The sequence below is a fragment of the Oratosquilla oratoria genome, chromosome 6 (genome assembly GCF_046742065.1).
Source record: "Oratosquilla oratoria isolate Oo_2021 chromosome 6, ASM4674206v1, whole genome shotgun sequence".
NCBI classification, from domain to species: Eukaryota; Metazoa; Arthropoda; class Malacostraca; order Stomatopoda; family Squillidae; genus Oratosquilla; species Oratosquilla oratoria.
This window is the reverse complement of record NC_134782.1, coordinates 30590418-30606302: the sequence shown is the minus strand read 5'-3', so window position 1 is coordinate 30606302 and position 15885 is coordinate 30590418. Positions and strand designations below refer to the sequence as shown.

The 15885-nt window shown below is 37.9% G+C and overlaps 1 protein-coding gene across 1 annotated transcript in view; it reads right to left on the bottom strand.

Moving 5' to 3' along the window:
- Positions 1-14444: 14444 nt before the first annotated feature.
- Positions 14445-15885, bottom strand: part of LOC143026365 (uncharacterized) — a 16596-nt gene continuing 15155 nt past the window's right edge. Inside the window, exon 3 of the mRNA XM_076186628.1 lies at positions 14445-15885. This exon is cut by the window's right edge and continues 78 nt beyond it. Coding sequence (XP_076042743.1) covers positions 15662-15885 — 224 coding nt within the window. The 3' untranslated portion in view covers positions 14445-15661.

The following is a 15885-nucleotide window of genomic DNA, read 5'->3' as shown; positions in this document are numbered from 1 at the left end:
TGTACCATCTCATCTCTGTAATTGGGAAAGGAATACATATTTAACTAGTCTCCTTCTATTATCATGAAAAAATACTTAAATAATAAACATGTTCCTGTACGTTTCATTTACTTTGAAATCGTTTAGATTCCCTCTACTTATGCTTTTGACTTCGTTTATCTTTCGAAAATGTATTTTCTAATAAGAGCAGATCGTTTGAACATCTACATTTCCTTTCTAAATAGTTTCATCATGATTTCTTAAGCGTAATGGAATATACAAATTCAACTCTAGCATCTAAATATCTTTTAGAAAATGAGATATTTCATAAATCGTAGAGGATCACTTCATCTCAAGAGTTTTTGACTCCTTATGCTATCAGGAGTATTCTTTCCTTCTCTTTATTTTGTGTGAGGCATATGCACCGTGGTCAAGTAAGGCCACGAGCAAAAAGCTATCCAGTGGATAGACCCATGATCTTGTATAGGACCGGCAAGACTGAACAATACATACACATACATACATACATACATACATACATACATACATACACACACATTACATATATATATCATATATATATATATATATATATATATATATAATTATATACATATATATAATTATATACATATATATATATATAATTATATACATATATATATATATGTATATATACATATATATACATATATATATATAATTATATACATATATATATATATACACATATATATATATACATATATATATACATATATATGAATATTTAGGCAGCAGGTATCCTGTAAGCATATTTGGTTAAAAGATTACAGCGACTTCTGTATTTATGATCTTGTTGATACTCTACTTTGCGAACTGCAGATATATGCATAGAGTTGAGCACAGAAATACTACTGCCAAAAGGCATAGTAAAACACAGTGGAGTGTTCTTAATGTATTCACGACGTTTCGTACACTTTGTACATTTTCAAGTGATGTTGATTACAATAAAAATGACATGTTTATATACTGAAAGAATAGGGTTCATGGTGCGGGGTGAGGTCACGTAAAAATTATCAAGGGGGAGGATTGGTGGTGGAACTCCGTGGGATGGTGGAACTCTGTGGGATGGTGGAACTGTGGGATGGTGGAACTCCGTAGGGAGGTGGAATTCCGTACGGTGGTGGACTTTATAGATGAAATTATGGCAAGGTCTCTAGATTGCAGATTTAATTTTGGAGATTTCTTTTTAATAAGGGCCTCGAGAATTTGCAAGCGCTTGGTATCCTGATCTTGTCCCATATATATTTTTTTTATTTCCCAATATTTTCCTTGTTAGAGTGGTGTTGTGTATGGCATGTAGTAGTGTGAGTCTTTGGTGTACCATTTTGGAGGTGGAAAGTGATTCTTCTACTAAGTGTTGTTGTTGTTGTGTATCCTATGTATGAGGAGGGTAGGGACCCACAGTTCCCTATTTTGCACGATTATTCATATACAAGATGACTCCTTTGTAGGTTTCGAATTTTCGTGGAAGGGCTATTTTTCATGAGCAGTGATGAGGTTTTTCTGTTTGTATAATAAATGACAACACCGAGGAAATATTGGGGTTGGGTGGTTTTGAATTTTTTTTATTTATTTTTTTTTTATTATGCGTTCATCTGTACTATAATCCAAGTGCATAAAGGCCTTGTAGAATATTTTAATTCGTTCACCTTCTTTGTTGGTCGCGTTATGTTGTAGGTACCATTTATCTATTTCATGTTTAATAATCTTGTTGATTTCCTTGTTAGGGTAGCCATTGTTAACCAGGACTTGGATTGCTCTCTCTATTTCTAGATAAGTGGCACTCCAACTACTGGAATGAGTGAGGGCCCTTCTGATGAAAGCTCTATTGGTGGAGTGTTTGTAGCGTTGGGGACACTCACTCATTCCGTTAAGGCACAGCCCTGGGTTGGTCGGCTTCGTGTATACACTTGTTTTGAAATAAGAAGGACTTTGTTGGACGAGGACGTTCAAGAAGGGAAGCTTGTTTTCTTGACTAAATTCTATAGTAAGATCAAGTCCAGAAATCTCTTGCAGTATATCTTTTAAGGGGGTAAGTTCAGATTTGTTGTCTACTTTAACAAAGATATCGTCAATGTATCTTACATAAATTGTCGGCTTTTTAAAACAATTAAATGCCTCTTTTTCACTTGAAAATGTACAAAGTGTACGAAACGTCTTGAATACATTAAGAACGCTCCATTGTGTTTCACTATGCCTTTTGGCAATAGTATTTCTGTGCTCAACTCTACGCATAAATCTGCAGTTCGTAAAGTAGAGTATCAGCAAGATCACAAATACAGAAGTCGCTGTATTTTTAACCATATATATATATATATATATATATATATATATATATATATATATATATATATATATATATATATATTATATATATATTGTGTGTGTGTGTGTGCGTGTGTGGATGTGTGTATACATACATACAGATATACATACATGCATGCATGCATACATATATACATACAGATATGTATATACAAATACACACATACATACATATATGTATACATACAGATATGTATATACAAATACATACATAAATGCACGCATACATACAGTGATACATATATACATACATGATTTATGCATACATAAACACATATATACTCGTAAATACATAAGACATGCATACATACATACATGTATACATACATTTATACATATATTTCTGTATGTACACATATATGTACATATCATGAATGTGGCCAGTCCCTTCTGAACTCACTCCGCTTTCCACAACTGTTTCGTCTAGTCTCAGCCATTTTTATGAAAGTGAGGAACAGAATCAGGAATCTTTGTCGGAATAAAATCAGTTGGAATTATCCAGACTAGATATCTAAAGTCCACGTCATAATGGTGAAGGCATTATCAAACTAAAGACGAAAAAAAAAAAAACTTTCGAACGTCTCTTCCTCATAATCTCCTTTAGTTTCGTTCATTCCTTTTATTTTGCATTTTTTTCTTTTTTTGCATTTCTTTAATTTACCTTGCCGCCATAGTTTTTGGAATTCTCCTCTTCACATCTTTACTTTTGTTTTTAACTTCGCCTTAATTTTGTTGATATAACAGTATGCTTCGTTATCCTAATTCTCCTTTTCGTCGTCCCCCGCTAAGTTTGGTTTTCTAATATTCGTCTTTGTTGCTTCTTCTTTGTCTCCATATCGTTATCTTCTTTTCTTCCTACCATGGCTGTGATAGGCCAACGAGAAATGGCACCCCCTTTTCTCTTATTCAATATCAAGGCAACGGCTTCGGAGTGGAAGACGCTTCGATTATTATTTTTCGTTTCATTTTATTTACTTGTGCGAATTAGTGAAGACAGACGACTTCGTATTCCTTGTCAAAATGCGCTAATTTCCCTTTATCTCGTTATTCTTTCGAGGCTTAAGCTCAGTCATACCACTTTTTCTTTTATTTGATATCAAGACACGACAAGCTACGGCCTGGAAGATGGCGTACATATTCATTTTTTCTTTTATTTACCTCCAATGGATTTCTCATACCGAACAAAGCTCCCCTTCCCTAGGAAAATAAAAGTGTTAATTTCTCTTTTATTTTGTTATTCTTCCATACGTCGTTGAGTATTCGAGTCGGGGGGGTGGGGGTGGGGTGGGGGGAGTCGAACTCATGAATAAAGTCCCCAGGCAGTCATCAATATTCATTCCAGTTCTTCCTGCAGCTTCTCCCTGAAGCCTCCCAGGGGCATTCTTCAGTGTACTGAGATCCTCCCTTCCCCCTTGGAATAACTACATGTCTTGCAGCTTCCGTACATGTTTACTCCCAACCTTTTACTGTGAGCTACTATGTAAGCTACGTTACGTTACGTTACGTTAAGTCTGGTTTGGTTGGGTAAGGTTAGGTTAGGTCATGATAGGATAGGAGAGAATACGATAGGAGAGGAGAGATGAGGTCGATTAGATTGGTTAGGTTGGTTAGGTTGGTTAGGTTCGTTAGGTTGGTCTGGCTGGTCAGGATAGTCAGGATAGGATAGGTTAGATCCGGCTAGGTTAGGTCCTGTTAGGCTAGGCTAGGTTAGGTTAGTTTAGATCCTGTAAGATTAGATTAAGTTCGGGTAGGTTAATCCAGGTCAGGTTAGGTCAGGTTAGATCAGGTTAGGTTAGGTTAGGTTAGGTTAGGTTAGGTTAAGTTCGGTTGGGTTTTTATGTATTTAAAACAAGGCAATCTTACTCAATTGAAGACCTTACCAGACCAATTAATAAGATTCATGTATAAAATATGTTGAAAAAAATATACGCGAATTTTGGACAAAGAGGTGAATTAGTAAATGAATAAATGAAGTAGAAACTGGTCACACCAAAAACAGCCTAATAATTGACTTCTCTTACTTATTAATCATGAAAAGAAACAAAAGCTTACATCAATGAATAATGTCCTGCATGTTACTTATCACTAGGTCTATTTTCGTACTCATTCAGACAGTATTATCATCCTTCTGGCTTTCAGGATAAGTAATGTACAATGAATGATAAAACTATCTTTCTAGGTTTGACCGAAGATTTATGAAATATGGCGAACCATTATGGGAATCGGACAGATTCTCATAGCCAATTTTCATAATGTTTTGTCATGTTTAATTGGCCTTCGGGCAAACCAAGGAATGTATCGCAGAAAAACAGGGATTAGAATTTTTTATCCGCGGTATTTCTATATACCTCCAATGACGTCACCAAAATATACTAGAATATGTATTGGCCTATGCGTTAGTTATCATCGCGTTGGGGGAGCTTATTTATTTCCATAGAAATAGATTATAGAGTGACGATTATCTAGTTATTGATTAGGCCTGTATGCCCATTTCGGAGCAATATCTCTTTCGTTCATTGTGTTTTTGTAAGCCGTGAATGAAATATTACAAGCGTCATGCTTGATTTTTTTCCAAGGTTAGATTAATTTTTTTGTCAGAAGCCTACTATTTTCTAAATGTTGATTCACTTGTTATATACAACCTATACAATGATTTGTTTAACCTCCTTTGAAAAATGAGTGGAAAAATATATGTGTGCATCAAACGAATGAGAATGAATATATTTTCTCATGAATAAACATTATGAAGGAAACTCTGAAACAAAATTAAAACTCAGTCATTCGTTTGGAAGCAGAGGGGCCATGCTGGCTGTTCATTTGAACAATAGCATTGTAACATTAATTTCAACACCAACAATGAACACAAATTTATGAACATTGGTTGCGTCAACTCAAAAAAAAAGTTGCATATTTTCCATGAATGGCGTTTATACAGATATATTGGTATGTGATCTATGTATATATATATTTATAGATATAATTCGTGTAAATACAATTAAGCTTAATTCAGGAATGAAAAAAAATGAGCTCCAACCGTTAACACGTGCATAATCAAAACACATAAATCGAAAAGCCTGTACATTTCCTAGCACAGTAGTAACACATGGATACATACGCGCTCGCACACACACACACACACACACACACACACACACACATACACACACACACACATACATACACATACACACACATGCACACACGCGCCCGCCCATATGAACACACGTAAACAAATTTAGATCTAGATATGAAAAAAAAAAATGGTATTTCACCATTATATCTCATTCCCTGTATACTGCGATTGTGTGAATAATCTGGTAATTACACGTACACTCGAAGTTCTCTCTTATATTTTCTTTATGCCTTCATTTACTCATAAAGAATACAAGCTATTCTTTTTTTCTATCAGTGATACCACAGAAACAGCTGGATTGCCATGACCCTCAAGTGATATTTCTGAACCTTTTCCGCTCTCCATCCGTTCCAACACTTTCCCACCCACTGTTTCAGTTTATCTAATCTTTCCTATCTGTGTTTATCAGCCAGTCTCCTGCAACTTGTTGTCACCAACGACGTTATCGTTGTTTTCCATGACATTAGCCCAGCTTGCATCCTCTCCTTCCCTCCCACCATCACCTTTCTTTTAGTCTTTCAAGTTTCGAAGATGATAGTAATATGCTTATATTTTTCGTTTTTTTCGTTTTTTTTTTCTAATGCTGATAATTACTGTGAAGTTTTCTAATCTTTACGATATAATGGTGTCTTTCACGGATCACCTGTCAAATTACCCGTGGGAACTCCGTGAATATGATCAAGTGAGCGACAATATGTCTCAAAGTTAAACGTGTATATATATATATATATATATACATATATATATATATATATATATATATATACATATATATATATATATATATATACATACATACATATACCAAGGCTTTTACCCCCTTACTAGGGAGGTAGCCAAAAAGGAAAAACATAAAATCATTCCCACCCATTCCATCCCTGAAAATACTCCACACCCCTCCACCCTCCCTCCCATCTTAGCACCTCCTAGATGACGGGTCATCCCTGCACCCTGTCCACTGCCCTGGGTCAGAAGCAGTGTCGCAAGACACAGCACATCCACAACAAGGCCGCTTCATTAAATCGGCGACCCCCCCTCTCCGTCCCCCCATATAAAGGAGAGGACGGGGAGAAATCCCTTCGGGCTGCATCAAAATTTTGCTCACACACACTACCTCACCCCCATCCCCCCGTCCATTCCACCTCATGCATCACAACATCTTCCATATACAACCATTCTCCATTCACCCCTGTCTTCTGTCCTCTCCCGTCCTTCCTCAACAGACATTCCCCTCTTCCCCAAAGCCCCCTTCACCCTATCCATCCATCTCATCCTAGGACGTCCCCTCATGTTCACTCCCTCCACATCTGCCTTCCATACCTCCTTTACTAGTCTTTCTTCACTCATTCTTTCCATGTGTCCAAACCATCCTAATACTCTTTCATCAACCCTATTTCCCAACTCCTTTTCCACCCCTGTTCTTCTCCTCATATATATATGTGTGTGTATTTCCCTTTACAAGGGAGGTAGCCAAAAATAAAGGAATAGAATTCACTCCCACCCATTCCATCCCCCACATACTCCACTCATTCACCCCTCTCTCTCTCTCTCTCTCTCTCTCTCTCTCTCTATATATATATATATATATATATATATATATATATATATATATATGTGTGTGTGTGTGTGTGTGATTCACCTTGGTCTTTAGATAACGTGTTGGGCTCGTGATCGATAGCTATTTCCCTCCCGGAAGAGAGCTCAGAGCTCGTATGAACAATGTATGGGTAATGCTTTGACCTTACACGCACACACAACCCCAACTCCCCGCCCACGAGAGTTGGAGTAACAACTCGTAGCTCAGCGATACTGAAATTATTTTCAGCCCTGGGCAGGATTCGAATTCGGACCGCCCTAGTGACAGTCTGGGACTGTACCAACCGCGCCACCGAGTCGTGCGTGCGTGCGTGTGCGTGTGTGTGTGTGTGTGTGTGTGTGTGTGTGTGTGTGTGTGTGTGCATGCGTATGTGAAGCCTGTATACGTCTCATATACACAACGAGTAATATAACCCCAATCATATAACCCACTTCTTAACTCACTGTCCACCACGGGCATTCGAATCGCTGAGTCAAACATCACGAGGCCCAGTGGAACCCACAAATCGCTGACACATTAATCCTTTGGCTTCGCGACAACACCGTCGACCACCGTCGACCACCAAACACACACACACACAAACGAACACACGTGATCAATCTAGTAGCCACCCAGTACTGACATACGATATTACGTATACTGACGGTCCTCCCCTGGATATATAATTAACATGTATGATAGTAGACAACAATACGTAATCAATGCAGTTGCACCACCCATGTGAGACAACGGATCTTCTCGAAATTATTGTAAATCTCAAGCCTAAAGTCAACACGAGAAAGTGTTGAGGTTAGCACGTCCGGCCAATGACCACCAGGGTAGCGTGGCCGAGAGCGGTAGTTGGGACGATGACGGGTGTTGTGCAAGAAGAGGTGTGATAAACAGTTATCTATGTAACCAATATTGTATCGTTCTGTTTAACAGTTGACAGTGTATATACCATAAGAGTGAAACCTGGAAGCTTTGAATAAAGGGGTATAAACTTAATACGAGTTTACACAAACCAGTACCCCGTACCTAGTGAACGATACATATTACTGATTACATAGATAACTGTTTATCACACCTCTTCTTGCACAACACCCGTCATCGTCCCAACTACCGCTCTCGGCCACGCTACCCTGGTGGTCATTGGCCGGAAGTGCTAACCTCAACACTTTCTCGTGTTGACTTTAGTCTTGAGATTTACAATAATTTCGAGAAGATCCGTTGTCTCACATGGGTGGTGCAACTGCATTGATTACGTATTGTTGTCTACTATCATACATGTTAATTATATATCCAGGGGAGGACCGTCAGTATACGTAATATCGTATGTCAGTACTGGGTGGCTACTAGATTGATCACGTGTGTTCGTTTGTGTGTGTGTGTGTTTGGTGGTCGACGGTGGTCGACGGTGTTGTCGCGAAGCCAAAGGATTAATGTGTCAGCGATTTGTGGGTTCCACTGGGCCTCGTGATGTTTGACTCAGCGATTCGAATGCCCGTGGTGGACAGTGAGTTAAGAAGTGGGTTATATGACTGGGGGTTATATTACTCGTTGTGTATATGAGACGTATACATATCCCATCCACCTATATCGGTATGACGACCATGAGGTTGTCTCGCCGCACAAGATACCATATATCAGCAGGAGTGCCCAAAAACCATCTCAATAGAGTGCACAAAATTAGCCTCACCGGTAAAATATTGATAAAAAACACATTTTTTACGCATGTAAAGATGTGCGTCGTCTGTCTTTACTGGAAGCTTTACATATCAAAGAGTCAAATCCAAATCTCAAGGTAGAAGGGCAGGACCTGCAAGCTTTCCCTAGCATCCGAATATCAAACCTCAATCAGGATTGACCAATCATGTTTGAGTACGAGCGTGTTCGGTCCAGGTCACACGTATATAAGCGCCCACACCAGCACTCAACACATTCTAACCTTGGACACCATTGAAAAACATCTTTACATGGCGACTGAAAAAGAGTTAAGAAACGCGAAATCACGTTTTAGCTGTATATATATATATACATATATATATATATATATATAGATATATATTGCATACATATACATATTTATACATGTATATATATATATATATATTACATATATATATATACATATATATGATATATATATATATACATATATATACATATATGATATATATATATATACATATATATATATTATATACATATATATATACATACATATATATATATATACATATATATATATATATACATATGTATATAAATATATATATATTATATATATATATATGTATATATATACATATATATACATATATATATATTATATATATATACATATATATATATATATATATATATATATACATATATATATTATATATATATATACATATACATATTTATATATATATATATATATATTGAAACATGAGTATTTCTCTGTTTTACATGTTCATTTCGAGGGTTAAGAACGAGAAAGTAGGTAAGAGAGAATCTAGTTACACAGATATAAGTAGATAAACATACGTATGCACACACACGCGCGCGCACAAACATACACAAAAATGACTCAGACATGACATCCTTGAGAAGTACCAAGCCTATCTTTTATCACTGATTTCTGACTATAATCACCATAACTATGCAACTATCTTTGAAGTAATTTTCTATTATCACTTCAGAGGTACCTGATACACATTTACGTTATAGCTTACAGGTTACCAGTGATTACCCTTCACCCTGGCTATCCGAACAGTTGGGGCAATAGAGATTTGTTTGTAAAACGTCTGCTGAGGTAATTTCTCCTGTAATATTATTTCATTTCATTTTCTTCTTTTATTTCATCTTCTTTCCTCGAGCATAGCCCCTGCATTTATGGGCGGAAATCGTTGGCCTTATATATACGGGATTTATTCAACTTTATCTCTGTAGCATCAGAATAGTTCGACTGGGACATTATGACTTTCCTCCCTAATACGTCCCCTTTTCCCCCTCCCCTCATTCTCTTTCCCCTCTCCTCCCCCTTCCCTCTCCCATCTCTCCCTTTCCCTCTCCTCTCCCTCTTCCCCCCATCCTCATTTCATATCGCTCTTTCATTATTAGGACTAATATATGGGCGTGCACGGCACAAAATCTGGGTGATCAAGGGTAAAGATCCTAATGACGGGCAATGGGAGATAGGGCTAATTCAGCAGTTGCCAGTGACCACCAGACGGGTTATTTTGTGCGGTCAACAGTCACCATCGAGATTTGTATAACTCTTAGAAACATCTTAGATTTAGTTCTTGATGAAACAAGCGTGGTTCTTATGCTTGTTCATATTCTTAAATCTTTTAGATTGTACTAAAATGTGTTTCTAAATTAGTTGTTAGAGGCAGCAAAATCATGTCTGGTTAAGTAGCATTTACATGTGTCTAACAGCCCATCAGAAATATAAATGGATGAATGGATGTATTGATGAATAGACATGAATATATAGACAGTTATATACTGTAAATATATAGATGCATAGATTATATTGATATAGACAAAAATATGGGTAGATAGATAAATAAATAAATCAATATAAATTCACATATATTTTTAACTATTTTTTAGTATTTATCTCTATTATATTGTTAAAGGCCTAAATTATGTGCAGCATATCCCACCCATATAAGAAAAAAGTAACGAGATAACAAATTATCTGCAATCACAAGCATTACAAGCAAGGCAAGTGGCTTCTTTTACCTAAAAGTCACGTGACCACATACTTGAGTCACCAGCATTCCCCAACTTAACCTAATCATATGACCTTTTGATCTATATGAAGGCCACGTTTATCTACTTGTTTGTATAAAAAAATCGAACATGAAGAATGAAAAAATACGGAAAAGGAAAGAAATGACAATTTAGATAAAGATAAGAGACATAAAAAACAAAATGTATAAAAAAAATACATAAGACAAAATAAAATAAAATAATAATAAAACGCATCGGGGTTAGCCTGTAAGAAGCACAGAAAGTCGAGGAAATCATCTAGACTGCTGTAACAGTGCGATTTTCTACATAGAAAGTATTTTTCTTTTTCAGATATCTGCTGTAAAGTAACACATAACAAATCAGGTGCGATACAAGTTGTATTTTCGGTGAAAACATAACTTGTGTACAAAAATGTTACACCAAGACTACGCGCAATTCACGCAGACTCATCCTCTATAACTGAAGCGCGCCATGCCAGACGGGCGAAGACGCCAAACCCCAAATTTGAGTTACCACTGCTTCAAGTTTGAGCCAATCGGGCGCTCAAAGAAAACGTATTTTTGAGGCGCTGGCGTCTTTGTCTGTCTGGCAAGGAACGCCTTAATTTATGATGCAGCTTCGCACCCCCTTCGTAAAGCCTTCTTTAAACGGGGGCAAGTTGAAAGGTAAGTCAAGTGTGCAAGTTGCTTGTAGCAAGTAACTTGCAAGCTTAACTTGCCTCTCAGCTTACCCGTTGTAAACGAGGCTTAAGTCTGCATTTTTAGGTTTATTCACTCCTAATGCCAGTCGCTATCTAGCTACCCGAGTTTATGGGTCAAAGGTCTCAATATATATTTTTCTACTGATTTTGGCCAACTTTAGACTATTCATTCAACTGCAGTGTTAAAACCAAGCCAAGATTGATCATTGATCTATGTAGACCCCCTCCCCCCAAAAATGATCACAAGCCAAAACCAAAAACTACGACGAGCACCGCCCTATTTAAGGGACCTAAAGGCAATGTTTAAACACAGTCTTTCTTTCCAAATCTCTTCTCCTTGGTTGGTTCAAGGCCTCACGAACTTGATGGCATCTTGTTTGCTTTACAGATGTGAAGAAGACTTTACTACACAAGCCTGACATACGCTCTGTTTCAGTATACAAACAGAAGAATGTATCTACCCCTCACTCCCACCCACCCCCACACAAGTACAGTATTGGGGCATCCCTTGTATTCATTTCACAGGGAGGTGCACGTCATTTGATGTGAAATGTGGAATGAACGAGTGAATGAGTGAATGAAATGAATGAATGAATGAATGAACGAGTGAATAAATGAACGAGTGAATGAACAAATGAATGAATGTGTGAGTGCTTGAACGAATAAGTGAATGAATGAATTAATGTGTGTTTGAACGAACGAGTGGATGAATGAATGTGTGTGTGCGTGATTCACCATGGTCTTTGGATCACGCGTTGGACTCGTGATCGACAGCGATTTCCCTTCCGGAAGAGAGCTCAGAGTTCGTATATGATCGATCTGTGGGTAATGCTGTGACCTTACACGCACACATACACCCAACTCCCCGCCCACGAGAGTTGGAGTAACAACCCGCAGCGCAGCGATACTGAAATTATTTCAGCTCTGGGCGGGATTCGATCCCGGACCTCCGTAGTGGCAGTCGAAAAATCTACCAACCGTGCCACGAGTGTGAATGTGAGTGTGAGTGTGTGTGTGTGTGTGTGTGTGTGTGTGTGTGTGTGTGTGTGTGTGTGTGTGTGTGTGTGTGTGTGTGTGTGTGTGTGTGTGTGTGTGTGTGTGTGTGTGTGTGTGAATGAGTGACTGAGTGAATGAATGAATAGACGGATAAATGAAATGAGTGAATAAGTAAAAATCAGACAAACATACAAGTGAATGAACAAATAAATAAATGCATAAGTAAATAAATGAGAAAAAATAAATAGGTCTAAAAAGTAAACTGATAAATAAATGTACAAATAAAAGGATGGAACAAATGAAGAGACAAATAGGTAAACATATACGTATATAAATAACCAATTAAAAAAAATCAAAAAAAAATCGTACACACTACAAAACAAGATTCCACTTATTATTATGTATAACTACTAAGACATTCAAACTAATTGGTGCTACTGTCTACAATAAAAACAAACTTATTTTTCTATACAAGTTTATTAAAAACGATATTGCAGATGTTTCCGTAAACCCTAGGACAAACACCATATGTTATTTAGCTACTTGCGAGGATTAATTGTGAAAAATAAACCTTACAATCATCTATGCCAGTGGTCCGAGGAATCCCACCAAGGGGTCCGCGGGCCGGAAATTTCATCATGTTACAGATAATCCTGTAATGGCTCCGTGTTTTTTTTTTTTGTTTTTTTTATGATTTTTTTAATTATTTTTTTTTTTTTAATGATTACACGACCTGTCTCCATCGAGAAGTCCTTGTATTTTTTCTTCTAGTTTTCATCTGGCGAGTTGCGTCTCTTAGAATGTGGCAAAGATATGTAAAATATATTATAATGTTTCTATAACTATATGCTTAGAAAAGGTGACACAAACCTATTTCATCCTGTATCAAGGGTTCCCCTGAATACACAAGTCGATGTAAGGCTAAATGTTGAGAAACACTGATCTATGCAGACTGTGAAATCCAATTGCACAAGAGAAGGTTGGGTTAATGTATAAGTTTGTGTAAGAATATTTGTGGAATGGAGGATAAGAGAGAACGAGGACAACTGTCATTAATTAAAAAAAAAAACCTTAGATAATGCTTACATACACACACTCATACATAAGGAATGTGCATTCATGTTTACATTTCTAAGCGTTGACTCCTTCCCTAACAGGGAATGTATATTTACTGTACATGCTTACAGATGCATACACACGCACACAAACACAAACACACACACACACACGTATATATGTATTATATATATATATATATATTATATACATGTATATACACACACACACACACACACACACACACACACACACATACTGTATATATATATATATATATATACATACATATATATATATATATATATATATATATATATTTTGCTGGTAACCACTAAGGAAATCGGAAGAAAACAGTATATCCCAAGCGCTTTCGTGTAATTCACATCTTCAGGGGAATACAGAAAAAGTTGTGTTACAAAGAGGTTTAAAAATAACAAGATTATACACTAGGAAAGGAACAGGCAAGGTGTGAGATGTCACAAAATTAAACACTAGGAAAGGAACTGGCATAGCTATGCCAGTTCCTTTCCTAGTATTTAATTTTGTGACATCTCACAACTTGCCTGTTCCTTTCCTAGTGTATAATCTTGTTATTTTTAAACCTCTTTGTAACACAACTTTTTCTGTATTCCCCTGAAGATGTGAATTACACGAAAGCGCTTGGGATATACTGTTTTCTTCCGATTTCCTTAGTGGTTACCAGCAAAATTTGTGGATCACGTGTTGTTTATAGTGATCTTTCTGCATATATATATATATATATATATATATATATATATATATATATGTTTTGTGTGTGTGTGTGAATAATTCGCTAGTGGACAGCGACACCAATGGTCATGGAGATTGTATATATATATATATATATATATATATATATATATATATATATAAACAGATATAAGCGTTCGGTCTGTAGCGTGATTCCCCTTGCGGTCTTCATATCTAGAACCCTGTGTCCATGTGATTTTTGCTGCACATGCAATCATACGCGCACACACAAGCACGCACGTACACAAATACAGACACCCGCGCACACACACATATATACATACGTTCATACACACACATATATATATACGTAAATACATACATACGTACATAGATACACACACACACATGAGTTCTCTTTCGGAAGGGTAGTGTCTCTCAATCACGAGTCCAACACTTGATCCAAGACCAAGGTGAATTACATGCGCGCGCACGCACACACACACACACACACATACATACATACATACATACATACGCACACACATGTATGTGTAAGTGTTCACAAAGAGAGAGAAAAGAAGAGAGACGGGGTGGGGAGCGGAGAATGTTTGTGTATGTATTGTGTGATCAAATAGGCAGACATGCATGTATGTCTACACGTGTGCATGGGGACAGGCAGACAGATAGACAGGTTGACAGGTAGCCAGGCAGACAAAAAAGAATTTGGCAAGCAGGCATGTGGCGACAGTCAATCAGGCAGACAGTCAATCCGTTAGTCACTTCCAGTCAGTCAGTTTCAGCCAGGCAGGCAGGCAGACAGATTAACAAACTAACAGGCAGACAGGCTGTCAAGTAGACAGACAAAATTGGAGACTGGCAGTAAGGTAAATGGACATCCATGTAGAAAGGTAGGCAGGTAGACGGGCAATCAGCTAGACAGACAGGTAGACAGGTTAACATGCAATCACGTGGACAGACAAGCAGGCAGGTAGACGGAACAGACAGGTAGACAGAACAGACAGACAGTCAGGCAGGCAGGGAGGGAGGCAGGCAGTTGACGACGCTGCTCGAGTGAGTGAGCGGGAGACAGAAAGGGGTGGTGGGTTGGCTGGAAGTACGCCGCAGCGCGTAGCAACAAGAAAGCGACTTTCCCCCCCCGAGTCTCTTCGTTGTCGTCGTCGTCGTCATCGTCGTCGTCGTTTGCTCCTGTTTACATGACGCACTTGCCGCTTCATTTCACACCATCAAAGACACTGGGGACAGACACCAACACCGGAAACAGGGCTCGATTCTCCTCCCCTTCGGTATAATGAATTTGTCGAGGTGTTGCTCTCTTCGTCTCGGTCCTTCCCGACTTCGCAAAGAGAAAGATCGGGAGACGCAGCTAACAAGTACACGCTCTCCGGAGTCTCCTCAGGACAGCTTTGGAAGAAATCATCCACTTCTTCCCGGTCAGCGAGTCGTCCTCGCCGTCCAAGACTTCGAGAATATAAGCCATTGGGCGCCCAATGAAAGCCTTGAAGGCTCTTAGGTCACACAGAAGAGGAACAATGCTCAAGAGAAACATTACGCCCAAGACGGCAACGACCTTCGGGTGGCGACGAGGCA